Raw genomic sequence first — 27,981 nt, 5'->3', positions numbered from 1 at the left:
TTGATACAGTTCATTACTTTTTATGGACTTGCATATAACTGAGCCATCCTTGCATACCTGGATGAATCTTGAGTTGTGCTGAATCATCTTTTTTAATGTGCTGTTGAATTTAGTTTGCTAGCATTTTCTTGATGACTTTTGCATCTATGTTTATGGAAGATACTAACCTTTATCTTTGTTGATGTTGTGTCCTTATCTGGTGTTAGTACTGGACAAGTAAGTACTTGTAAACTGTTTGAAAGAATTTCTTCCTCTTATGTTTTTTGGAAAAACGTAAGAGAATTGGTATCAGTTATTCTTTAATGTGTGACATAATTCAGCAGGGAAGCCATCTGATGCTGGGCTTTTCTTTGGTGGGAGTTTTTCTGCTGATTCAATCTTATTATTTATTATGGGTCTGTTTAGGTTTTCTATTTCTTTATGATTTTGTAATCTGCAGCTGCTAGATAGAATGTTCTGTACATGTCTGTTTTGTACAAGTCCCTTTGGTCTAGGATGCAATATAACTGCTTTTTCTTGTTGATTTTCTATCCGAATGGTCCGTCCATCGTTAAAGTCTCCAGTTATTGTTATACTGGCATTTATCTCTTCCTTTAGGTCTATTAATATTTACTTTATAAATTTGTGCACTCCATACTGAATACATATGTATATTTGGAATTGTTATTAATTGCACTTGCTGAACTAACACCTTTATTATTACATAATGACCTTCTTCATCTTTTTTTTTTTTTGTGTGTGTGTGGTACTGGGGATTGAATCCAAGGGCCTTTTCAATCTGAGCTACACCCCCAGCCCTATTCTATCTTTTTATTTTGAAATAGGGTCTCACTAAGTAGTAGCTGAAGCAAGCTGCAAACCTGTGATCCTCCTGTCTTAGCCTCCCAAGTATTGGGATTACAAGCGTGCACCACCATGTCCAGTCCTCATTTCTTTTTAATGGCTTTTGTTTAGTCTATTTTATCTGATAGTAATATGGCTACTCCTGCTTTCTTTTGGCTTCCATGTGCATGAAACATCTTATATCCCTTTACTTTCAGTCTGTGTCCTTAGAAGTGAGTAAGCAAAATTCTTGTATTTGTTCTGTATTTAGTACACTCAGTATTTACGTCACATGCTGCCTAGGTAGTTAAGTTTTTCCAAACATATTACTAAAACCAAACAAAAAGCATAGCATGTCTATGTGTGATTATTTTTTTCCTTCCTTTCCTTTCACTTTCTTTCCTTCCTTCCTTTCTTTCAAATGCAATGCTAGGGATCAAACCCAGGAGACTCCCACATGGGCTAGGCTAGTACTCTACTACTTAGCTATACTCCCAACATCTCAAGTGTTTTCTAATATACCCTGAAATCAAATAACTTTTAGGGATGGAATTCCAAAACTGGTTACATAGTCAGAAGGGCTGAAAGTGCTTTTAGAGTACTTAAATGTTGTGAAACACTTCATAAATGTTGTGTTTGAAGTACTGAATATGTGGTTTTATTTAGGGAACCCTGAACAGTAAGAGGTATAAATTAATATGCATATAGTTATTTATAATAAGAGTACACATGAAAATATTTGTGTGATTAAGGAAATGAAAGCACACACTCTAAAACTGAATGTGTCTTAGCAAAATGTGTATGATGAGCCAGGCGTGGTGGTGGTATATGCCTGTAATTCCAGTACTTGGGAGGCCAAGGCAGGAAGATCACAGGTTCAAGGCAAGCCTCAATAACTTATGGAGGCCCTCAGCAACTTAGGAACACCCTAGGACTGGGGCTGTGATGGCCCTGGGTTAAATCCCCAGTACCACCCGACACAAAAATTATATAATGTGATTTCAGTAAGTATTAATTTGGCAGTTTAATGTTAAATGTTAACTTTCCTACCTATTAGTAGAGCAATGATTCTGAATTCATTATCAAGAAGAGACTTTTACCTTTTTGGGCTTTCATGGTCTGTTCTTCAATTTGCCTTAGACGTTCCATTAGCTCTTCCTTTTCACGTTCTATTCTTTCTTTTTCCTTTTCTGCTATTTCTCTTTTCTTCTTTTCATTCTCCAATTGTGCCCTTAGAAGGAATGGCAATTTCTATGTTACAAATTAATAGACAGAAATATGTGTAAAACCTAAGTACTAAACTCTAACTCAACAAAGAAGAATCTAAAGCATATATTAACATCTTTCATATATTCACTTGTATTCAAAATATGACAAAGTTAAAAATATAGGGCTATACTGTTTCATACGCTCCTATGTCTTCATATATACATGTGCTGGGTTCCAATGTACTTCTTGTTGATTCACAATAAAGACAGTGATGACTATTTTTTAAATATTAAAAGCTTTAGATACTATAGGAAGATTATTAATGGTCAAATTTACAAAACTGCTAGGAAAGTATTGTGTACAAAGCACATTTTAAAAGCAGGTTTGAGTAGGGGAAAAGATCAGATTGACCATTTGCATAAAAGATGAACTCTGAAAACAAATTACATTTCAACATAAGAGCTGCATAGTTGCCATACTCCAAGAAAATGCCTTCTTTAGATTAACAGGAGCCCCCTATTGGTGATATAAGAAGAGGCTTGGAGGATAAAACCAAAGCAAGTACCTTAAAAAAAAAAAAAAAGCAGCCTGAGAAGGCAACAATCATTAAAAATCAATTAATGCAGCTGGGCATGGTAGCACACACCTATAATCCCAGTACTGGGGAAGCTGAGACAAGAGCATCACAGGTTCAAAGGCCAGCTTCAGCAACCTAGGGAGACCCTGTTTCAAAAGAACAAATAAAAAGGCTAGGTATAGCTCAGAAGTAGAGTACCCATGGGTTCAATCTCCAGCCTCCCTCTCCTCACCCACACACATACTCACTCACACACAATTAATCCCAAGTTTAATTTCTAGAGAAGTACAAGATGATAAATTAGTCTTATCTCCTTGACAATTCAACTAGAATGACAGCAGATGTCTAATGCTGCTAAAACAACAACAACAAAACCATCAACAGAGCTTGGTGGGAAAGAATGCCTTCATCATTAGCTACATCTGCCAACGGTCTGATAAGACTGTTTCTCTTATTTTTATATTATATTTTATTTTTATGGTACTGGGGGTTGAACCCAGGGGCATTCTACTGAGCTACACCCCTAGCCCTACTTTATTTTATTTTTTTAAAACAATGTCACTAAGTTGCAGAGGGCCTCGCTAAGTTGCTGGGGCTGGTCTCAAATCTGCAATTCTCCTGTCTCAACTTCCTAACAAAGGGCTTATTGGTGTGTACCATGATGCCCAACTAACTGTTTCTCTCTTGAATATAGTCAAATTGATTCTTCATATATCTACCAAGAGCCTACTGTGGGTCAGATTCAATGTTGGAAACCCAAAATAATATTATATGAATAAAATCCAGATGGAAAACTGCATTACTTAAAAACTTTAATCCATATTCAAATCACTACCTCAATATATTTCTTTATTAATAAAAAAACTTTGATTTAATTTCTAACACATCTTTAATGTTCCACAAAAAGACACCACTGCCACTGAGCACCAATTCTGAATTTCAGACACAAAACCATACCTCCAGTCTCTGATAAGGTCTTTCTATTTAAATTATTTTCCTTACTCTATAAACCTACATTTTATAGAGTAAATTCCTACAGAACCTAGACATCCATTTGCTCTCAATAGAGAAAGAGAGTTCACTCTGAATCAGAGTCGTCACAGGCAGCATGAGTAGGCCCTAATGATGACCTCCTGCTACCACAAGACAACACAGTGTAAGGGTCACTACAACTCCTGCTTGTTTAATAAATCCTCACACAACCTAAGAACTAAGGGCCTGGGGCTCATTCATGCAAATAAGGCACACTCTCAACACCTAGGAGAAAGAGTCAGTAACCATACCCTGGTACTTGGGTTCACTGGGTAGCATGCTCACCTCTTTCTCATTTCAATCTATAAAGTATAGAGATTTAAGGAGCTCGGGGCTTCTACCCCTCTAAAAGATCTGAATGAAAGAAGCTGAAGAAAATATTTGAGTTTGCCAGAGTCCTTGCACAAAGGAAGGGTCTGGTGGCCCCTCAGGGGCTGCTTGTCTCTTCCATGCTCTGCAGACAGCTGAAACATCAGGCTGTCCATGAAAGCAAATGCACACCATTTTCAAGTAACTGCTAATCTAGTACAGACCTCTTTCCACATCACACTGTCACCAAAGGATGTTGACTGGTTGCCCACTCCAACCACCCCAGCTTCTCCACAGTCACCCTCAGTACTGTCACAGGTTTCCAAGACAACTCCTTCCTTGGTGCTTCCCCAGGGCTCCAACACCTTTTGAAAATGCATAGTGCAAACCCTATTTCACAATCTTCAAGGCTATAATCACAGTCCATTCACTCAAAACTTTTCAGGTCCATCTGTGGCATAGATGGCCCCTTAAAAGGACTGTTATTGGTTTGATTTACCTTTTCCCTCTTGGTGTTTTATTTGCTCTCTTTAGAGATGCAGAAGAAAGGGGAAAAAAGATATGGGGGGGGGGCTGGATGTGGCAACATGCAAGATAAGGGCAAAAATTATCTTCCTATTAAAAAATGGAAGAGGCATACAGTAGACATTTAACCCAACTGTAATATGTACAACAGTTGCAGTTTACTCTGCTGCCCTCGAGAGGTTCAAGTCTCTCCTCTCTCCTGACTATAGCCATCACCAGCCAACACTTCAAATAACACAGATCCCTGAGGGTTCCACATAACTTAGTGGTATCTACTTTTTTCAGGTCTCCGATCTCCCTTGGATAAATGCCAGACTGTGCTTCTCCTTTGCACACTGCTTGCTGGGAAGAGTTAATCTGGTCCACTCAGTGATTCCTAGGCCTGCCATGCATATTAGGTTGGCTCATTTGTTTGAGCTGGCTTCCTCATCTGATCATTCCTTTCTTATCCTTGAACCAAGCCTTGGTCAAGACCTTACTTTCTCTATGAAGTTTCTTGTGTTTCTTCCAACTACAAATGTGGCTAGTTTGGACTTGGAAATACTCATTTTGACTAGTTCTAGTTCAAGGACAAATATAACATTAATAAACTATAAATTCTCTATTAAAATAAAAACACATTTAAAATACTTTACAAAGATATAAACAGGTCCAATAACGGTTGCCTGAATTTTAAACTTATATTCAACTTTATGTATGTATTAAAGTGTTAAGAATTACTATTAAGACCTACTTTTTTTTTTGTGGTACTGGGGATGGGACCAGGGGCCTTCTACCTGAGCTACACTCTCAGCCCTCATTTTTTATTTTGAAACAGGGTCTCACTGAGTTGCAAAGTAGCTGAGGCTGTCCATGAACCCGGATTCTACTGTCTCAGCCTCCCAAATGCCGGAATTACAAGCGGGAGCCACTATGCCTGGCTTAAACCCTACTACTTAATAAACACTAAGTACTTTGCTAATGTCTAGATTTGTCAGTATTTTTTACACAAACTCTTGAAGGTAAAAATATTATCTTCACATTAAAAACAAGGAAGTACAGTCTAAAAAGAGTCATTAAACAAATGTTGGAAGAGCATTCAAACTGAGATCTATTTAGTTTCAGAGCCTATTGTCTTTGCAGGAAACCAGCTATATCTTAGTGATAAAGGCTGCCAAGCTGTGACACAGCATCTCCCAGAGCTAATCTACAATTGCCACATTGATTATCTGATTTCAAATTAAAGACTTGAAGCTCTCAGTTCTTAAATTTGGTAACCATTTTATCCATAGAAAATTATTTTCAGGAATTACAGAATGAGCCAAAATTCTATTTGTATGTAAATAAGAGTAAAAACTAAAAATGTCATTTGCATTGCCAATAAAAGCTAAGCGCTAAGAATTATGGGAATAAATTATGACCACATACAGCAAGGTATTGTAGGCCAAGAGCCTCTTTGCTGCAATTCCCCCTCTATGGCTCTTGCCTAACAGTCTATCAGCACAGACTGCATACCTCCAAGTATTCTCCCAATACTGGCTGACTACTTTGTCAGTGGGCTTGACCAAAATTGTTTTCAAACATGGCTGCCATTCCACCCCCCCCCAACTTCTCTGACCTATAAAGCATATGAATATGAAGACTTGGCAGAATATGAAGACATTTCTGAAAGACTGCTAATCATTAGGTTACTAGAATAATTTAAGTTACTGAATTTCTACTGTATATAAAGCACTCAATAAATGCTTTGTAATGAAAAGTTATAAAATGTATCCAAGAGAGGAACCATGGGTTATTATGCCAAAAAAGAATTTAAAGTCTTCTATTTCCTTCTAGGCTTTAACTAGAATACAGCACCATCACCAAATGATACTAATCAAACATACTACATACTACGAACAACCACGTAGCACTCCTATGAATTGAGAAATAAGGGCATACAGATAAAGCAAATAATATATCAGCATTATGGAGAACAGGACAGAAAAACAAACATCATATGGAGTAGTGAATGTGAAATAAAAAATGCACATAAAGTAACTTTTCACTTAACTCATAACTTTTCACTGTCATAAGAATGAAAGCTTTAAAGAAACCATTTTTAAAAATGAAGACTACAAAAATGTATAGAAAATAAAATCCTCTAAGAATATTTTTTTTAAGCTGGGCCGTGGGGGTGCATGCTTGTAATCCCAGCATTTGGGAGGCAAGACAGGAGAATTGTAGTTCAAAGTCAGCCTCAGCTACTACTTAGTGAGGCCCTTCACAACTCAAAATAAGAAAAAAAAAAAAAAATAGAGCAGGGTTCCATTCCTAGTACCACACAAAAAAAGTTTTTTAAAAGTAAGACAACAGCTGGGCATGGTGGCGCACGCTTGTAATTCCAGCATTCGGGAGGCTGAGACCTGGAGGATCACGGTTCTTGGACAGCCTCAGCTACTTAGTGAGGCCCTCTACAACTCAGTGAGACCCTGTTTCAAAAAAATAAAGAATAAAAAATAGGGCAGGGGGTGTAGCTCGGAGGTCAAATGCCCCTGGGTTCCATCCCCAGACCCTAAAAAAAAAAAAAAAGAAAAAAAAGAAAGTAAGACAACATAAGACAGGAGGATCGCAGTTCACGGCCAGCCTCAGCTACTTAATGAGATCATCTGCAACTTAGTGAGACCCTGTTTCCAAATAAAATATAAAATGGGTCTAGGAGTATAGCCCGAAGGTAGAAAGCCTCTGGGTTCCACCCCCAGTACCACCAAAAAAGGGGGGGGCAGGGGGTATAACTTGGAGGTAGAATGCCTCTGGGTTCCATCCTCAGACCCATAAATAAATAAATAAATAAATAAATAAATAAATAAATAAATAAATAAATAAATGACTACAAACCCAGAAAACACTTCCACTCAGCATATCCCACAAAAAATAAAATACTTAGGAATAAACTTAACCAAGAAGGTAAAAGACCTTAGGAAAATGAAAATTAAGACCTTAGGAAATGAAAAGATCTCCCATATTCTTGGATAGACAGAGTATGAAAATGTATAGAAAATAAAATCTTCTAAATATCATCAAAATGGCCATTCTTCCAAAAAGAATCTATAGATTCAACACAATACCCATTAAATTAGCAAGGTGATTCCTCACAGACATGGAAAAATCAATCCCATAAATTAATTTGGGGGGAAAAAAGAAAGAACCCAGAATAGCCAAAGTAGTTCTCAGCAACAAGAACCAAGCAGGTGGTATCACAATACCTGACTTCAAACTATACTACAAAGCCATAGTAATAAAAACAGCATAGTACTGACACAAAAACATACATAGACCAATGGAACAGAACAGAACACTCAGAAATAAATCTGCACAACTTAACAGCCAATTGATTTTTTGACGAGACCCAAAAAATATACACTGGAAAAAAGATAGCTTCTTCAACAAATGGTGCTGGCAAAACTGCTAAACATATGCAGAAAAAATGAAAATAAACCGCACTTTCTCATCCTGCATAACTGTCAATTCAAGATGGATCAAAGACTTGGGAATCAGACCAGAGACCTTATAAAAACTTTCTCAACAAGACCCCAAAGGCACAAAGAACCTAAAAGGCAGATCAATTGGTAAAGTTGCATTTAACTGGAAAGCTTCTGTTCAGCAAAGGAAACTATCAAGAATCTCAAAAGAGAACCAACAGAAGGGAGAAAATACCTAGACTATAGAACTCAAGAAACTTAGTGCTAAGAAAACAACCCAATCAAAAATGGGCAAGTGAGCCGGGCGTGGTGGCACACACTTGTAATTCCAGCATTTGGGAGGCTCACACAGGAGGATCACAGTTTGTGGCCAGCCTCAGCTACTTGGTGAAGTCCTTTGCAACTCAGTGAGACCCCATTTCAAAAAAAAGAATAAAAAATGGGGCTGGGGGTGTAGCTCGGAGGTAGAATGCCCCTGGGTTCCATCCTGAGTACTGCCCAAAAAAAAAAAAAAAAAAGAGAGGGGGGAGAGAGGGGCTCAAGTGAACCAAATAGACAAAAGAAGAAATTCAAATGGCCAATAAATGTATGAAAAAATGCTCATCATTAGCAATAAGAGAGATGCAAATCAAAACTACTATGAGGTTTCATCTAACTTTACCTAGAATGACAATCACTCAAAACACAAGAAACAACAAATGCTGGTGAGGATGTGGAAAAATGGGAATTCTAATCCACTGTTGGTGAGATTGCAAATTAGTGCAACTATTTTCGAAAACAGTATGGAAGATACTCAGAAGAAGAATGGGAATGAACCTACCATATCATCCAGCAATAGCACTTCTGGGTATCTACACAAAAGAATGGAAACCAAAATACCAAACAAATGCATGCATATATCTATCTATGTTCATAGCCACACATTCACAAGTGCCAAACTATGAAACCAACTAAGATGTCCATCAACAGATGAATGGATTACAAAACTATATATGGGATATGTACACAATGGAATTTTACACAGTGGAATTTTACTTAGCCACAAAAACCAAAATTACATCACTTGCAGAAAAAAATGAATGGAACTGGAGAACATTATGCTAAGTGAGATTAATTAATCAGTCTCAAAAAGTAGAAAATCAGATATTCTCCCTATTACGTGGTAACTAGGGAGAAAAAGGGTCATAGGAGGAACTCTAGACAAGGAGAAACCATACATGAGCAAATAAGGCGACCTGACAGGGATGGGAGAGGGGAAGAGGGAAATTCCCTAATGTATATGATGTACATTCACAAATAAAGTCAATCCTAAGCCAAACATGAGGAGGAGGGAAGGGGGGGATGGAGTGGGAATTGGGGAAAGGCTATATGAATGATATGTGCATCTATGCTTCTACCATCTTGTACTCCATTAAAATGTATGACTACAATGCAGCAATATAAAAAATTTTAAAAAAGACTAAAACCACAATGTAAGCTAAAGGCATTTGAGAGCATTAAGCAAGGACAGAGGCTACAGTAACAGTCCAACTTAATATCTTTTGTTGTTTTCTTTGCAGTACTGGGAATAGAACCCAGGGGCATTCTATCTTTGAGCTATACTCTCAGCCCTATTTTTTATTCTTTATTTTGAAACAGGGTCTCACTGAGTTTCAAAGGGCCTCACCAAGTAGCTGAGAATGGCGGCCAACAGTGATCCTCCTGTCTCAGCCTCTTGAATGCTGGGATTACAAGGGTGCGCCATCATACGCGGCCCAACTCAGTATCTTATATAGTGGGACCAGTTATTACTGAAAAATTTCCATGCCCATATAAAAAATAATAGAAAATTAACTTCTCTAAGTTAGATTCTCTAAGGCACACAATTTGAATTAATAAGTAAAATTAGTAAATAATAAGTTATAAATCTAGATTACTTAAGAAAAAAATCACTAAGTACAAATACTAGACATATAATAACAGAGTGATATCTGGTGAATGGGCTATTTAATTACTAAAGACAAACCATTTTATTTCCAACATGTTTGGAATATAAATGTTTAGGCCTCAATTTTAGGTTTTGCTTTTTTTAAGAACTCTATTTCTTATTCTTAGGTGATCATGTTGTTTTATAAATATTTCCTCACTGGGAAGGCTGATCCTGATTAATGAGGGTCTACATCTGAACATGTGTAAAATTATGAATAAGACATGGTTAACCTGGACAACCATTGGTGGGAGGGGAGAAGAGAAAACGGGGGCGGGAGGGAGAGGGCACCAAATATAGTTTAAATGTATACTACTTATGTTCAATAAAAAAATTTAAAAAAAAAAAGATTTCCTCACTGGGCATGGTGGCACATGCTTGTCATCTCAGTACTTGGGAGGCTGAGAGAGGAGAATTGCAGACTCGTGGTCAACCTCAGCTACTTGATGAAGCACTCCAGAATTTGGTGAGACCCTATTTCAAAATAAAGGATTAAGAATAGGGCTGGAGGTGTAGCTCAGAGGTGGAATGCCCCTGGGATCAACCTTCAGTACTGAAAAAAAAAAAAAAAACAACAATAACAAGAAAAACCCTAAACAAAACCAAGGTTTGCTCAATAAAGGTTAACTTTAGCTTGGTCTCTAATTTAATCTAAACTGTCATGGTGGCACACATTTGTAATTTCAGTACTTGAGAGACTGAGACAGGAAGATAACAGGTTCTCTGTCAGCCTCAGCTACTTACTGAATTATGTTTCAAAATAACGAATAAAAATCAGGGCTGGGGTGTAGCTCAGAGGTAGAATGTCTCTGGGTTCAATCTCCAGTTCCTCCCCCCACAAAAAAAGAAAAAAAAATTTAATCTAGAGTCAGTTTAGGGAATTATGTTGCTTGAGTCAGTAATCTGGCTCCAGGGTGAATAAGGATATTTCATTCAATATCATTCTACTATAAAAGCCCTCAATTTTAAAATATTTAATGGTAGCTTTTTCAAATCTAAGAGAAATATAAAAGATCAGCATATTTGGCAGGGAATTAATCTGTTTTACACAGTGACTTTTCATCTGAAAAATCATGATACCACCAATATTGTTTCAAATTGTTTCAACATTCTTACTCTGAAATATTAAGAAGCAGCACAGGTAAAACAAATTAGAAAACTTCAAACTTCTGTTTAAAAATATGCCTGTCAGTGAAAAGCATGCCCAATAAAAGAAAAGCACATCTTTATAAAAGTCATGAAAATCTGTCAAAGATTTCTACCTTTAAAATTACACATACTCATTATTAAAAAGAATAGTGTTATAACACTCTTAATTTTAGTAAAATGAAAATAACCCAAAACTCTAAAATTAAAGTAAGCAGTCTAAAGCTTTGGATCGCCTATTCCTATCAATTAAAGGAGAAAGGGTATACATTCATACCTTTCCAACTGCTTCTGATGTTTCTCCTCCCTTGCCTGAGCCTTCATTTGTTGTACTTCAATAGTATCGGGCTTCCTTCGTCGCATGTATAGTTCATGGTTTCCCATACATAATGCCAAAATCCGCTTATTGATTCTCAGACGAGGTGCATAAAAAACAAAATCCTGTTGGTAAAACATTCTGAATTTAAAATCTTGAAGGATAGTGTCTTTTACAACAATGTCTAAGTTTATATCATATGACATATAGCTCAGAAATCATTACAATCCCTAACTCTTACTAGAATGACATTATTTCTTTTTTTTTGGTGGTACTGGGGGTGGAACCCAGAGGCTTTCTACCTCCAGGCTATACTCCCAGACCTAGTTTATATTTTATTTGGAAACAGGGTCTCACTTAGTTGCTGAGCCTCACTAAGCAGCTGAGGCTGGCTTCAAACCTGTGGGATACTCCTGTCTCAGCCTCCCAAGCGCGGGGATTACAAGGATGCGCCACCATGCCAAGCTAGAATGACATTATTTCAATGTAACTAATTCCTTGCCTCTTCATATCTTGCAGTTTTGCAGAGATGTTAGTATCTTATCTTCTCAATATATTAAATGTCATTTATTCTTTCTCTTTTCCAAATTAATTATGAACATTTGTTCCTTACACCTCAGGAAGCATTTTTTTGCCATTAATGTCATAATAGGTCTTTGTTCATTGCAATTCTTTTAACTTAGAAATGTTCTCTGTCTTATCTTTTCAATAACTAACAGTGATAGAATACTATAATATACTTAATATTAAAAATTTTTTAAATCTATTTAATAAAAAGATCCAAGGACATAGAATGCTTCTAGGTTCAATCTCCAAACTCCACACACACAAAAAAAAAATTCAAGCTTCCAAATTACAAAAATATACAGTTAATAATATAAAACTCCATAAATAAATAGGGCTAACTCTACTATATTCTAGCTATCAATATATTTTTTAAATTGCTTCTTAGGAATGGTGATAGTTTTCAATAACTTCCTAATAAATATTACCAACTTCACAAATGAATCTCAGTTAAAATAAAAATTTTATAAAATAAAATCCTCTGTGTGTGTGTGTGTGTGTGTGTCACTGGGGATGGAACCCAGGGGCGTTATACCTCCAAGATACACCTCCATCCCTATTTTTTATTCTTTATTTTGAAACAAGGTCTCACTAAGTAGCCGAAGCTGGCCGAGAATGGAGATCTTCCTGTTTCAGCCTCCCAGGAACTGAGATTACAAGGGTGTGCCACCACGCCCAACAAAATCTTACGTTTTAAAATATCATCTGTTATTTCATCCCTAGGAAAGTTAAGCTATGGAAAGAGTATATTCCTCAGAAGCAATTCAATAAAAGATCAATGCCATCCTTTAAGTGACATATCAGAAAAGGAGCAGAAATTTAAAGAACATATAAAATATATAAATATTACTTACAGGTGCCTTTTTGTCAATTGGCTTTATAACAAACTTTTTATCATTAAATGAAATATTTCTGATTTCACTCCAGGGAAAGCCAATTTTAGGTGTTAACCTTCAAAAGTAAGAACATCCCTTTAATCAAAAGCAGAAAATAATGGGGGAAAATTCATAACTTTTGGGGCTCGTTCAGCTTAATGATCAGTCTTGAGTTTCAAATTTTCAAAGTATATTAACTCACTCATAACATACAGTTGACATTATCTTTTAAAAGGAAATTTTGATAAATTAAATCACATACTAACCATTCAAGAGTGCATAAATGTACCACAAACCCAAAGTATTACAGCTATTTCACTAAAGTTACCTAGAAAAAAACTATCTGGTATCCATAGTCTAGAACTAAACCTCTTGGAATTTGTACTAGTTCTACACTTTGTGTTTGGTCTCAAGCTAAAATTATCAATTTAAATGTTTAAGAAGGAAGGGCAATAATAAGACCTTGATAGTTTCTTATGTGGATTATAGACATAAATTACTGAATATTAAAGTTATGTCCTTCCTGTTTAATTTTAAAATATTTAGTTTTGTGAATATACCAAAAATTGAATATTTTGTATACCTAAAAAGGATTACCTTAATGGTATGTGGTTAGATAAATCCAAATTCTCTAAGACTGTACAACAGCTGACCTTTTTTACACACACAAAGATATAAGGAGCCATACTGAAATAATCTTGTTTCTGCTTTTTCATATATTTTACTGTTTCAGACTTCATCAAATGGATCACTATTGTCTTAATCATAAGAACAAGAATTGGCTGTAATACCTTCACTGGCCAAAAGACATTCAGGCTTCTAATAACAACAGTCCCTACCTATTTATACTATTACTACTTAAATAAAAATAAAAAGCTAGTCAGTTTCAAAATATAATCACACTGTTCACTGTGATTAATAACAGAAATATTCTATCACTGTTCAAAAATATTTTTAACAAGTGTTTCAAAATCCAAAAAAATACATCTGATAATTTCATTCTCTCATTGTTTTTGATTTTTATATATTAACTTCAATTTCAACCTATTTGTCAAGGAATTATTCTTAACCTATTGAGGGAATATATATATATATATATACATATATATATACACACACACACACACACACACACACACACACACACACACGTAACTTTTTTTGCGGGTCTGGGGATAGAACCCAGGGGCATTTGACCTCTGAGCTACCCCCTTTGCCCTATTTTTTATTCTTTATTTGAAAGGGGGGGGGTCTCACTAATTTGCAAAGGAACTCACTAAGTATCTGAGTCCGCGAACCATGATCCTCTGATCTCAGCCTCCCAAATGCTGGGATTACAAGCATGCACTACCGTGCCCAGCTTGAGAGAATATAAATTTTGTCTAATAATATAAGAACTTTTTTTTTTTTTTTTTTTTTTGGTGGTACTGGGAATAGAAACCTTCTACCTCCGGGCTACACTCCCAGACCTATTTTATATTTTACTTGGAAACAGGGTCTCTTAAGCCAGCGCGGCTGTCTTTGAACCTGTGTGATCCTCCTGTCTCCGCCTTCCAAGCACAGGGATTACAAGAGTGCACCACCATGCCCGGCTATAAGAACTTTTTAAAAAGCACACTTAAAGTAAAAGTAACTCATGTGTTTGACAAATACACTGAGAAGCAGAAGTCTAAAATTATAAGGTGGTAAGAAAATAAAAATACAATATCTAAAAGTCAATGTGTCATTAACTTTTTCATATGAAAATGAAAGCAAGAGCATGCAAGAACTGACTTTTAAACTGAGAACATGGTTGGAAAGCCATTTACACCACTGAATGACCAGCTCACTATGCAACTAATTCACTTACTTGTCATCATGCTCATAAATATTCAGACCCAAAGCATCAACGCCTAGCCACAGTTCAGTACCCTTTTTATTTTTTATTTCGAAATAGTTGACACCATACATCTCTAGATCTTGTGCAATCTTCAAGTATTCCATCATCGAATCTTCCCTGTTGAAATAAAACTAAATGTAATATATCTAAGGAGAAGTATCTAAACATCAAACTAAAGCTGCAAAAACCCTGGGTTAAAATTTAGTACTTGGTGTTTATTTAAATAAGTGAAATGATTTGGAGGGGGATAACATGATATAATAATGTTAAAAATTAAAAAATGAAATGAAAATAACTTGGAAAAAATACAAAATAGTCCTTTAAATACCTCAACATCCCTCTGTGTTCTTCATGCCAGTTCTGTATTCTTTCTTCCCACTGTTCTTTTGTCAGTTTGTGTTGTTCTAAAACACTAAAAGAAAAAAGGAATCTATTATAATGCTTTTATGATTCAAAATCAATTTCCTTTTAAAAGTCTAAAATTCATTCTTTCAGTATGTTGACTGTGGTGACTGTCATACAACTCAATAGACATGACAAAATTGCATAGAACCAAATACATCCACAGAAGAGAGCATGTAAAACTGAAGAAATCTAAATAAAGAGGGTGGGTTGTGTGTCATGGACAATATCATTTGCTACAACATACTAGAGTTGTACAATATGTTCCCATTAGGAAAGGCTGAGAAAGATATATATCTCTGTTATTTTTTATTTCTATAGCTTAATACCCAATGATCTCAAAACAAACCTTTCTAGACAGCTTACATAATTTAAAAGTAGCTATTAGAAACCTGGCAAGGTGGTGCATGCCTGTAACCCCAGTACTTGGGCTGAGACAGGAAGGTCACAGGTTCAAGGCCAGCCTCAGGAACCTGGCAAGACCCCAGTTCAAAATAAAAAAACAAATAAGGCTGGAGATGTTAGCCAGAAGTAGACCCCATGGATTCAATCCTGAGTATCACCCCCCCCCATAAAAGGATATACTGAAGAGTCTTATCTCTACCCCAATACTCCTCAAATAACTTATTGGTTTCTTTTGTATCTTTCTTCATTATCTCAAATGTAAAGCATTCTTTGGGGGGGGTCACTGAGAACTGAACCCAAGGGCATTATACCACTGAGCGATACCCCTATCCTTTTTTATTTTCTATTCTGATACCAATTCTCACTACATTACTAAACCTGTGATCCTCTTAATTCAGCCTCCCAAGAACTGGGATTATAGGCATATACGACCCATGCCCAACTACTTTCTTCTCTTTTTTTGTGGCGCTGGGGATTGAAACCAAGGGCATTCTACATCCAAGCTACACACCCCGCTTTTTATTCTTTATTTTTGTGGAGTTTTTTTTTTTTTCCAGAACTGGGGATGGAACCCAGGGGGCATTCTACCTCCAAGCTGTACCCCTAGCCCTATTTTTTAAATTCTTACTTTGAAACAGGGTCTCACTGAGTTGCAAAGGACCTCACTAAGTAGCTGAGGCTGTCCATAAACTGTGATCCTCCTATTCTTTTTTTTTCTTTTGTCTTCTTGGAACTGGGGATCATAACACATCCCCTTATCTGAAATGATCTGTGGAAGGCCTCACTAAGTAGCTAAGGCTGGTCACAAACCTGGATATCCTTTCTCAGCCTCCCAAATGCTGGGATTACAAGTGTGTACCACCACGTCCAGCTTCTTACTATTAATGTTTTCATATCAATCAGCAAAGCCAACATGCTAATAAATTTACTTGCTATGCACAATATGGATTATGATTTTTATTCTTTATGTTATATAAATCCACTTTTCTTTATTGCTAAGATCTTAGATTCTATACTCATAGCAAAAGCTATCAGTTTACTATGTAAAAAATTTGCATGAAACCCAGAGATCTACTGGCAGTATAAAAAAATCTAAATGATAAAATCTTTCCTGGACAAGTTACATACTACTGAGAATGAATTTCTTAATAGAATCTGACCATTATATTCTTATACACTGCCCTTTCTCTACTTATTATAAGTTCTTGCTTGTGGGGGGAGGAGTTATGACTTCATTAGAGTACTTACATTTCCACATTTTCCTTTTCTGTATATTCTTTCTCATTTTCTGATTTCTGGGCTCATCAGGAAGCAAGCAATCACCCTTGAAGGCCTAACCTAATGCAACCAATTGTTTACTATTATATAAGGAGTGCCAGCTCTGAAGGGGGACTCAAAATTTGCAGAATGTATAAATGAATTACAACAATCACTTTTAACCTTTTTTGATAACAAATCTAGAAAGCTGTGCCTCCCTATCACTAGAGAGTATTTTTTTTAGAGGCAAACTGCTTTTAAGTACTATCTACATTCATTAACTTTAAGCCCCTGAGTTCAATTCTTAATACCAAAAAAGTAAAAACTAATTCTTTCATCCAGATGTGCTGGTACATTCCTGTAAATCCCAGTACTTAGAAGGCTGAGAAAGGAGGACCACAGGTTCAAAGTGAGCCTCAGCAACTAAGCAATACTTTTGGTAAATTAGTTAGACCTTGTTTTAAAATAAAAAGCAAAATAAGGGCAGGGTGTATAGATCTGTTTGCCTGTCTGTCTCACACATACACACATACCCTTATCTGAAATGAGATTCGGCTAGTCATTAATTATTCAATTTACTACTTAAAAAAAATATGAAACAGCCAAGTATGATATGTGATGGTATACTCCTAGAGTCTCATTACTTAGGAGGCCAATGCAGGAACACATGAGCCCAGGATTTTGAGACGAGCATGGAGATCACCTCAAATAAAGAAAAGGAAATAAAATATCTGAAACAAAGGGTTTTAGGTTGGAGAGCCTATCAAAACCAGAAAAACACTGCTACACGATGTCTTCACCAAAATTTATGTTGAGGACAGGTTGCCAATATAACAGTGTTGATAGGTGATCCGGGCCTTAAAGAGGAACTAATGTCTTTCTCTGGAGACTGGATTAGTCCTTCAAAGAGTAAGACTGCTATAAGGAAAGACTCTAGTGCCTCCTCTCTTCTGCATAAACCTTCCTTTCTGCCATGAGATCTTTATCAGAAGTCAAGCAGATATGGCAATCTGACCTTGGAAGCCTACAGAACTAAGCCAACTCAACACTCTTTCTTATCTATATAAATTACTCAGTCTTAGGTATTCTGTTATAGTAACAGGAAATTCACTAAGACAAACATAAATAGGCTTAAACTTCCAAATAGCTCACAGGTACTCAGCTATCCTCAGCTACTTAAGTGAGGTCCTCTGTAACTCAGTAAGACCCTGTTTCAAAATAAAGAATAAAAAACAGGGCTGGAGGTATAACTCAGAGGTAGAATGTTCCTGGGTTCAATGTCTAGTACCACAACAAAATAAAAAAAGTCCAGCCAGGTGTAGCGGTGCATGCCTATAATCCCAGTACTTAAGAGATGGAGAAAGGAGGGTCACAGGTAAGGAGACTCTCAGCCACCTAGCAAGACCCTGTTTCAAAACAAAAATAATGGGGGGGGGTCCTGGATACAGAAAACCCCAGGGTTCAATCCCTAGTACCACACACACAAAAAAGGCAGAACATTATAATACCCAATCAAATTTTAAAGCTACTATACTTATTAATACTTTATAAAGTATATATCAACAGATAATACAGTAGCCAAATATAAATGTAAATGCCTATAATCAAAGGAAATAAAAACAGACAGAAAGTAGTTTTGTCTTCATATTCAGTACCTATGATTATGCAAGAGCTTCAATACTTTGGAGAAGTGGTATAAAATTAAAATCTTAAGTCAATAATAATATACTGTTTTGCATGTACAAACAAATTTTAAAATTCAAGAGCTTGGATTAAGAATGGTAAAAACTTCTCTCCAGGCTTTTCTAAAAGAAAAATCCCAATGTATTTTATAATTCTGAGGTCATAGGTGCTAACAAAATTAAGAACGGAGATTTATAAACATATCTGACATTTTATTTCTAGATTTCATAAATAACACTACCAAATAATACTTGTATTACACTTCACAGTTAAACTGTAAACCACATGGTTCATGCACAAATGGCAAGGAAGGCAGAAAAAACTATTATTCCCACTTTGCCAAATTAGATATTGGAACTCAGTGGTTTTAGGCTATGCACCTACTATCATGTAACTAGGGAAGGGCAGAATGAATACTCAAAGTCCACTTCTCTTTTCAAAAGGTTAAAAAATTACTTCTATGGAAGACATTCCCTCAAAGCATTTATTAAACACCTGTATGCCTGTGTTTGGAATTTTTACTAAGCAATAACAGTTTACATCTTTCCCTGAAGTCCCAACCAACATAGGCTCCTTTTACTGCACATCCTATGGAAATGAGCAGTAGTCAACTTTAGGCAATTATAGAGCATATAAATGTATATATACAGTGGCTAAATCATGACTTTTGGGGGAGGGGTAGTGAGGATGGAACCCAGGGGCATTCTCCCTCCAAGCTACAAGCCCAGCCCTTTCTATTTATTCCTTTTTTGTTTTGAAACACGGTCTTGCTAGGTTTCTGAAGCTGATTTTGAATCTAAGACCCTCCTGTCTTAATACTGGGATTAGAAACATGTGCTGCCACACTCAGCTTATATGACTTTTAAGCGTATATTCTCTAATACAGCTAACAACTTAAAAATCTCCAAAAAAAAAATTACTTACAAACTTCTGCAAAAATTTCAGAATATGTAACATGAAGGCAAGTTTCACTTACCGCTGGGGTAAGAGTCTATCATTAGCCAGATAGCCTGGTTTGTGACTCTCTTTATTATAGTCTCCATACTTGGCTTGGACAGCATAGGAAGCCAAAAGAACTGCAGTTTCTGGTGGGCAATATATCTCATCATTCAAGATGGCTTCTTTAACTTGCAAGAAGAAAAGTCTCTGGGTTATTTCTTGAATTAATTCCTCAGAAACATCTTCAGGAAAAAATTTGGCTCTAAACTTGAACTGTAAAGGATTCTCTTTTTTAACATCTTGCTGAGTCACCTGGAACAGTAATTTCAAGTATAATCAATAAAATCTTAAGTTCACAATAACAGAATCCAATCACATCAAGTTCTTGTTCTTTTTGGAAGAAAGTGGGAGGTGAAATAAAAGAACCTAAGTCTACAAGTAATACTATGTAAGATTCCAAATGTGAAAACAAGTGTATGTGAGAAAAGCGATTTTATGTTCACTTCTAAAAGCTGCTTATAACTTAGAGATCCTATTTAAAAACTAAATTGGAAACTTCATATGTATTTTTTTGGGGGGGAAGAATGGTGATATGAATTGACCCAGGGGCATTCTACCTCCCAGCTACACCCCCAGTCATTTTTTTATTTTGAAACAGAGTCTCACTAGGTTGCTGAAGCTGGCCTCAAACCCGCGATCCTCCCGTCTCAGCCTCCCAAGTACTGAGATTATAGGCATACACCACCATGAGAGCTTCTTCATATTCTTGAAAAGCTTATCCTGCAGATGTTCAAATCAAAATCCAAGGAGTAAAACAGTATGTAATACCTGCTTTAAAATATTTCTTTACCAAATTTTCAAATAGGACAAAAATTTCATGATGCCTAACTGAATTAGAAGGCATGATACTCTGTAATGATTAATAGAGAAAACTGTAAAAGGGTATTCAGAATCAGATCCTTTACTTTTCTAGCACAATTCATGACAACTTCAAATTAACTTAATTACTATCTTGACTTTATCATACATATTTTATATTTTACCTTTTTATTTAGTTTAAGCCATGTAGAATAACCTTTGCTGTCTACGTACTGTAGCCCAAAAAACCAGACCTCACGCAAACCAACTGTTTTCACCACCTAAAAAAAAAAAAAAAAAAAAAAAAAATCAATGTAGCTTAGTATTGTAACTAGGTAACACTAAAATACAGAACAAATACAGATATATTACTTTGCTACAGAAAAATTGTTTCCTAAGGAAAAACTTAACATATTCAAGAAACATGTCTGACAATTTTAATTTTTCTCTGTGTGTGTGTGGGGGGGGGTACTAGGAGTGGAACCCAGGGGCTTTCTACCTCTGGGCTATACTCCCAGACCTATTTTATATGTTTTATTTGGAAACAGTCTCACTAAGTTGCTGAAAGCCTCACTAAGTTGCTGAAAGCCTCACTAAGTAGCTGAGGCTGGCTTTGAACCTGTGCAATACTCCTGTCTCAGCCTCCCAAGCACGGGGATTACAAGTGTGCGCCACCACACCCGGCTTAATTCATGTTTTCTATACTCAGTTTTGTAGTGTCATTTCAATCTTAATTCACTTTTTTATATCTTTTCCTTATCTCTCATTACAACCTTGACAAATGACAAGTCTGGAGAAGAAACATACAGTTGTCATAATCCTGCATTTCTATCTTTCTTTATGCTTATAAGCATCCTCCCAGTATTTAGAGCACATAGTATCATTTGGAGCGTTAAAAAGAGTATGATATATTCTATGTCCCACCTTACTGCACAGAAAACCATACCATAATGTCACCCTTCTTATACCTTTGCTCATGTTTTCCCCCTCTGTACTTTTATCACCTGTTGAATTTATTCTTCAACGCCCAATTCAACTAATATGCCTTCTGGAAATAAAGCTCTCCTTTACTCAATTAATCACTTGTTCCTTGATGGTCTCGTGCTTTATTCTGCTTTTAGAACACTCATTCTATGCTATCATCATTAACTATGTTACCGGTAGTTGGGTCTATTTACTTGCCTTTACTGTATATAACAGTGAATATTGTTGCTGACAATGGAGATTACTATTTTTTCCAGTTTTTTTTTTTTTTTTTTTTTTTTTTTGGTACTGAGGATTGAACCAAGGGGCATTCTACCTCTGAGATATACCCTCACAGTTCTTTTTATTTTATTGCTTGTTTGAAACAGTCTTTGCTAGGTTACTGAGAGCCTCACTAAGTCGCTGAAGCTGGCCTCAAACCTGAGATCCTTCTGTCTCAGTCTCCCAAGGATGGGATTATAGGTGGAGCCATACCCAGCTCTTTTTCATCTAACATCAATGCCTTCTCAAATAATTAGCCTGCAGTAGACACTCAAAAATACTGGAGCAAATAAAATGAGTCAAGGGCAGTGAGAGCTGATTCGCAGTTTAAAAGCTTTACAAAAAATTTAACATCAGCTCTTATGATAAGTATTCCTGTTTTTGTTAAATAATCTTTTTATTGTTTTGTTTTGGTGCTACTGGGGTTCCTGGAAACCCTACCACCTCTGGGCTACACTCCCAGACCTATTTTATATTTTTATTTGGAAACAGGATCTCTCTTAAGCCAGCAAGGCTGGCTTTGAACCTGTGTGAGCCTCCCAAGTGCAGGGATTACAAATAAATCATCTTGAAGCCAGGCTTTTGGCTTCAAGAAACAAATTGAATCGTTCAAGTTACTTTCCCTCACCTGAAAAATTTCACTGAAATGTTACATATAAAGAAATACATTTTTAGAGAAAATGGAATAAGACTCATATTAATGATGCAAAAGCTGCCCCATGCTCAACAATAAAAAATTCAATACAGACAAAAGGAGACCTCACATAATTTAACTTGAGCAAAAGAGAGATCGTCCCGGCAGAGCTATAGAAACAGAAATGTACAGGCCAAAAGCAGCAAAGCTCAGTAGAGCCACAGAGCTGTCCTCAGCTTTCACCCCCATGCTTTGTGAGGTCCACAATGCTGGCTAAATAAAAGAGGTGTATGTCACGGGGGCATAAGGCACAGTACTTTGACTTTAAGTCTACCACAACAAACATCAGGAGGATCCAAAGAGCTTAGGGGTGAAATTTCCCAATAGGTCCCATTCCCTCAGTGGCTCTTTCTCAACTTCTTCTAGAGGTACAATCAGAAGAAGAAAAAAATTGGGGGTGGGGTGGGGATGGAACCCAGGGGCATTCTATCTTCGAGAGGCACGCCTAGCACTATTTTTTATTCTTTATTTTGAAACAGGGTCTCACTGAGTTGGAAAGAGCCTCACTAAGTAACTGAGGCTGTCCATGAACTGCGGTCAGTCTCAGCCTCCCAAATGCTGGGATTACAAGTGTGCGCCACCACACCCAGTTGCAATCAGAAATTTTTTTTCTTTTTTTTTTTGGTGGTACTGGGGGTGGAACCCAGAGGCTTTTCTACCTCCGGGCTATACTCCCAGACCTATTTTTAACTTTATTTGGAAAATTTTTGATCACACACCTTAAAAGTAAAAAATGCTGGGTACATCTGGGTACAGTGGTATACAGCTGTAATCCCCATGACTCTGGAGGCTGAATCAGGAGAATCACAAGTTCAAGGCCAGCCTGGGCAATTTGGCAAAATACTATCTCAAAATTTAAAAGAAAAAGAGCTGGGTATATAGCTCAATGATAGAATTTCCCTGGGCTCAATCTCCAGTACCAAAAAAAAACAAAAACAAAACCACTGGCATATAACTGCAATACACATATAGGTATGAAGCATATGCTATCATATTAATGAATAAAGCAAATATAAGGGCACTTAGAAAAGGAAAGATAAAATACAAACATTTCTTGCACACTATAATGGATTTTCTTGGGTACTCCTCAAGGCATGTGAATATTAATTCCTCAAACAGAAGCCTGATGAGGAAGCTAGTAAATGAATAGTCATCAAGGAGCAAACCGAAGGTTTTTACACTCAATAAGCACCACAACACATAGCATCACAATAAAAAATGGGACTTGGCTACGTGTGGACCCATGCAGCTATGTTCATGGTCTTCCCTGCACCTATCTACCTGCCAGTTCATTGCACACACTTCCTATACCCAAAGTAAAGCCTACTTTTAGATTCTTGAATTTGGGCTCAAGGGAACTTATCAAGAAACAGAATACTGACTAGAGAATTGCTGAGAGGACCCCATTATAGATAACAAGATTCATCGACACCATTATTTACTGTGTGTGTGTGTGTGTGTGTGTGTGTGTGTGCGCACGCGCGCGCGTGTGTGTGTGTGTGCATAAAACTACAAAATAGTGTGCTTCACATTATACCTGGAATCTCATTTAATTCTCACAACCCTCTAAAAGTGTAATCATCTATCCTAATTGTACAAATTAGAAAAATAAGACAAAGAGATTAATTTGCCCAAAGTAAACCAACTAGAGCAGGGACTACTACAGGCAGTGTAGCTCCAGAGGCCATATTTTTAAAGTCTTCAAATTACTGTACTATTATAAATGAGGTTTTATTCCCACTTGTAAATGAAAGTTAATTCTACTTAACAAATATTTTAGTTCTAAATATCTAATACCAAAAGACTCACTTGTTGATTAGTTTTTGACTGTCATAAATATTCTGCTTGCTATACATAACATTTCAATTTGCCATTAAGTGCAACAAATGCTAATCCAGTAATACTTTTATTCAAATTATAGACTGATTTGCAAACAAGAAGCCTAGAAAAATCACAGCAGATAGTAATTCACAAGGTACAGAGCTGCTTATGATTTATGTGTGGTACTGGGGGTAGAACTCAGGATTGTTTTACCTCTGAGCTATACTCCCAGTCCAATTTGAAACAGGCTCTCACTAAGCCACTGTGCTCTGCTGGCCTCAAACCTGCAACCCCTCCTGTCTCGGCCTACCAAGTACTGGGATTACAGGTGTGTGCTACCACATCCAGTTTAATTTTGCTTTAAAAATAAATTCATACATAAACAAGCATACAAAAAAAGTCATTTAAAGATCATTAATGGCTGATCAAACATTCTTTCAAGGATTTTAAATTTTATGTCATCAGATTTTAAGTGTGATATGTGAAACAATGACATCTAATAAAAATCACAATTTTTTAATTATTGTAATGCTAATACTCTCTCGTTCTATAAGATCAAGTCCATTTGCCCACAGACTATTGCATTCCTGTTCTTGTGTAAAAGTTCATGTAAAAGTAGCCTTCTCGGAGCTACATTCAAATATGTGTAGAAGTATGAATGTAACATGGTCAACTCATTGTTGGGAGTGGGCAAAGGGTAAGCCGGGTGGGAGAGGCACCAAGCACTGTCTGAATGTATGCCATTTTTAATATGATCCACATTAAAAAAAAAAAAAGGTACCCTCTTCTAAGTATCACGTCACATAAGATATGTCACCTTACTTAACCTCTTGGGCACCAATCTGTTTGTTTTCTCAGCAAAACTTGATGACTTACATTACAATATAGCATTATCTAGGGAACTTATATTTTAGAATACTAATAGTTAAGAGTAAGCCCAAGCTATTAAATCAGAATCTCTGGAAGTGGTTTCCAAGAATTGTCTTTCCCCCCACCTAAAAAAAAAAGCTCCACATATAAAGACTGAGGTGTGGGGATCAGAGAGAGGAAAAGAGATTGATCAATGGATGCTAAGTTATAATTAGAAGTAAGAGCTTCTTTTGTGCTATTGTACAGAAAGATGACTACAGATAACTTATCAAAAATCCTTAATATGTCCTAATACATCATGATATGCCTATTAATATGCCTAGTACATCATGAGCCTATGACACCAAACTGTATTAGAAGTCACCTTACAGCATAAAATTCCCTATCCTTTGCTCCGACTGTCCACTGTCTATGATCCCCACCTCTTCTACTCAAGGAGTATGTAAAATGCCTTTGAATCCCTTTCAGTCGTCATTACAATGGTTTTCATAGGAAATGGTCAATAAATATCTGCTAATTAAATTTGAAGAGTCTCATCCTGTGACAACATGGATAGAACTGGAGATCATTATGTTAAGTGAAATTAGACACAGAAAGACACTGCATGATCTCACACATATATAGTATCTAAAAATGCTGAACTTATAGAAGAGGAGAATGGTGGTTACTAAAAGCTGGGAGAGTAGGGAGGGTAGAAATGAATGAGGAAACACTGACGAGTACTAAGTTATAATTATATAAAAGTAAGGCCTTTTGGTGTGCTATTGCACAGAAAGGTGGCTACAAATTATACTGTAACATTTTTTAAAAGCTAGAAAAAAATAATTTTAAATGTTTTTACCATGAAGAAATGATAAACGTTTGAGTAAACAGGTACATATTTAGCCTGACTTAAACATTACACAATGTATATATGTATTAACACATCCCATTATGAAGAATTTTTGTTTATTATATACGAACTTAAAAACTTAATTTAAATTTTTAAAAAATACTATCCCACAAATGTAGAAATGTAAGAAAATAAAGAACCAGGTACAGTGGCTCATGCCTTTAATGCCAACAAACCACGAAGTTAAAGCAGAGCATGGCAAATTCAAGGCCAGCTTGGGCAACATAGTGAGACCCTGTCTCAAAATTCAAAACAAGGGGGAGGGAGCCAAGGGATATAGAGCAATGCCAGAGTGCCCCCCTCTGGGTTTAATCTCCAGTACTACAAAAAAGAAGGGAGAAAGGGAAAGAGGGAGAGGGGGAAAGAAAAGCAAGAATCAAGAATATTCCTGCAGCAATTCAAAGTATCAGAATAGGTACTGTGAAAAATTCCAAGTGCTCTATTGTTGTATTATCAATAAAGGCATAAAAAAAAAAGACATATGCAATAGCATCCACATTATGGTGTCGAAAGTTCCATGATTCATGTTGTTAAATGAACCTGGTCAAAAAGTTGTTTGCCAGTTGTATTGGGCTGGATGGCAAATTCCAGTTCAGCATCCATCGTAGTTACTCTTACGTTGATCTGTTTAAAAAAAAAAAGAAAGAAAACCAGATAATCATTAGAAAAGAGGATATACTTATTAAGTAGTAAGCATGAGAAAATCCTTTTACCTGATTTATAACTTCTGTGTGTGTATGTTGTATGAAGGATTGAACCCAGAAGCATGCTACCTCTAACAACCCCAACCCTATTTTATTTTTTATTTGGAAACAGGGTCTCATTAAGTTGCTGAAGCTGGCTTCAAACCTGCAATCCTCTTCACTATTCTCCTGAGTATACTTGGGATCTGTGTCTCAGCCTCCTGAGTACTGGGATTATGTGTGGGTGTGCACCACCATGCTTGGTGATTTATAAACTTTTACTAAAGTGATACCAACTGATTTAAATCACAGGAAATGTTAAATCAGTTTGAAAAACAAAAGCTTCTAAAGTCCTCATGTAAAAGTATCTATTGAGTATGTAATATATACTGAGGCACACTAGGCCATGGGCTGTCTATATTCTTACTTAGCCCTTGCAACAGTACTATGTTTACATCTATGGAAACTCAAGCTTTGCCCAAGGGACACATAAATAACAAACAAAAGAGCAGATATCTAAACTGAGGTCAAATTCCTAAATTTCTGAATGTCATTCACTATCCCATATTTCTTTCAACATAAAAATCAGATATTTTGATTTATTTGTACCACAAATGTATTCTTTACTTTGTAAAGGCATTTTTCTAGAGTCCTACATTTGCTAGACTCTATTTTAAATAAGTTTTGTGTAAATATCATTCTAATTGGATGTCTCAAAAACTTAACATGCCTTCCCACAGTAATGTTTACCCTAGAATACACTTCACCTAAAATTCTCCATGATGTGATCACTAAGTAGCTGAGGCTATTGGCAAACCGCGATCCCAATCTCCAATGCTGGGATTACAACCATGTGCCACCATGCCCGGCTTCCAAATCTATTTTTATAACTTTAATTTACATTACCAAGAATTCTCAATTAGACTATTTCCCTTTTTCTTAAGCACTCTACCAACTATATCTGCCACATCTGGTGGCTTTACCAGTGCCTTTTCTTCAGAATAGCCTCTTGCTTGAGCCGGGCTTGGTGACCAACGCTTGTAATCCCAGCATTTGGGAGGCTGAGACCAAACCAGGATCGCAGTTTGCGGTCAGCCTCAGCTACTCAGTGAGGCCCTCGACAACTTAGAGTGAGACCCTGTTTCAAAATAAAGAATAAAAAATAGGGTAGGGGGTGTAGCTCAGAGGTCAAATGCCCCTGGGTTCCATCCCCAGACCCACAAAAAAAAAAAAAAAAAAGAAAGAAAGAAAGAAAGAAAGAAAGAAAGAAAGAAAGAAAGAAAGAAAGAAAAAAGATACATACAAGGAATCACAGGTAACATATCTGAACAGTGAAACATAATGGAAAGAGTCGCAGTCAGCCTTCCAGCACAATGACTAAGCTGACAAGCTGCGCATGTGTCACCAGTTTCTTCTCTGTGAACTTCCCCATCCTCCCCCTCCCCCTCAGGTAAGCCCAAGCCTGTACTTTGTGTTTGCTGTACTCATCTTTGAAAACATACTTCTATCACAAATGTATGTAATATAAAGAATGTAAATATGTCAGTTATTTGTAATATTAATCTGCATGAA

The 27,981-nt window shown here is 36.5% G+C and overlaps 1 protein-coding gene across 1 annotated transcript in view; it reads right to left on the bottom strand.

The window, feature by feature from the left end:
- The window catches only part of RDX (radixin), a gene marked incomplete at both ends in the record, with an annotated part of 37,124 nt that extends 10,799 nt beyond the window's left edge, over window positions 1-26,325 (bottom strand). Inside the window, 6 exons of the mRNA XM_080703181.1 lie at window positions 1,923-2,053; window positions 11,304-11,467; window positions 12,761-12,857; window positions 14,631-14,777; window positions 14,989-15,072; window positions 26,267-26,325. Coding sequence (XP_080559307.1) covers window positions 1,923-2,053; window positions 11,304-11,467; window positions 12,761-12,857; window positions 14,631-14,777; window positions 14,989-15,072; window positions 26,267-26,325 — 682 coding nt within the window. The remainder of the gene's footprint in view (window positions 1-1,922; window positions 2,054-11,303; window positions 11,468-12,760; window positions 12,858-14,630; window positions 14,778-14,988; window positions 15,073-26,266) is intronic.
- Between the last annotated feature and the right edge of the window lie 1,656 nt (window positions 26,326-27,981).

The sequence above is a fragment of the Muscardinus avellanarius genome (assembly GCF_963383645.1).
Source record: "Muscardinus avellanarius genome assembly, chromosome: 1".
NCBI lineage: Eukaryota > Metazoa > Chordata > Mammalia > Rodentia > Gliridae > Muscardinus > Muscardinus avellanarius.
Note: the sequence above shows the minus strand (reverse complement) of the source record. Positions and strands in the feature narration are given on the sequence as shown.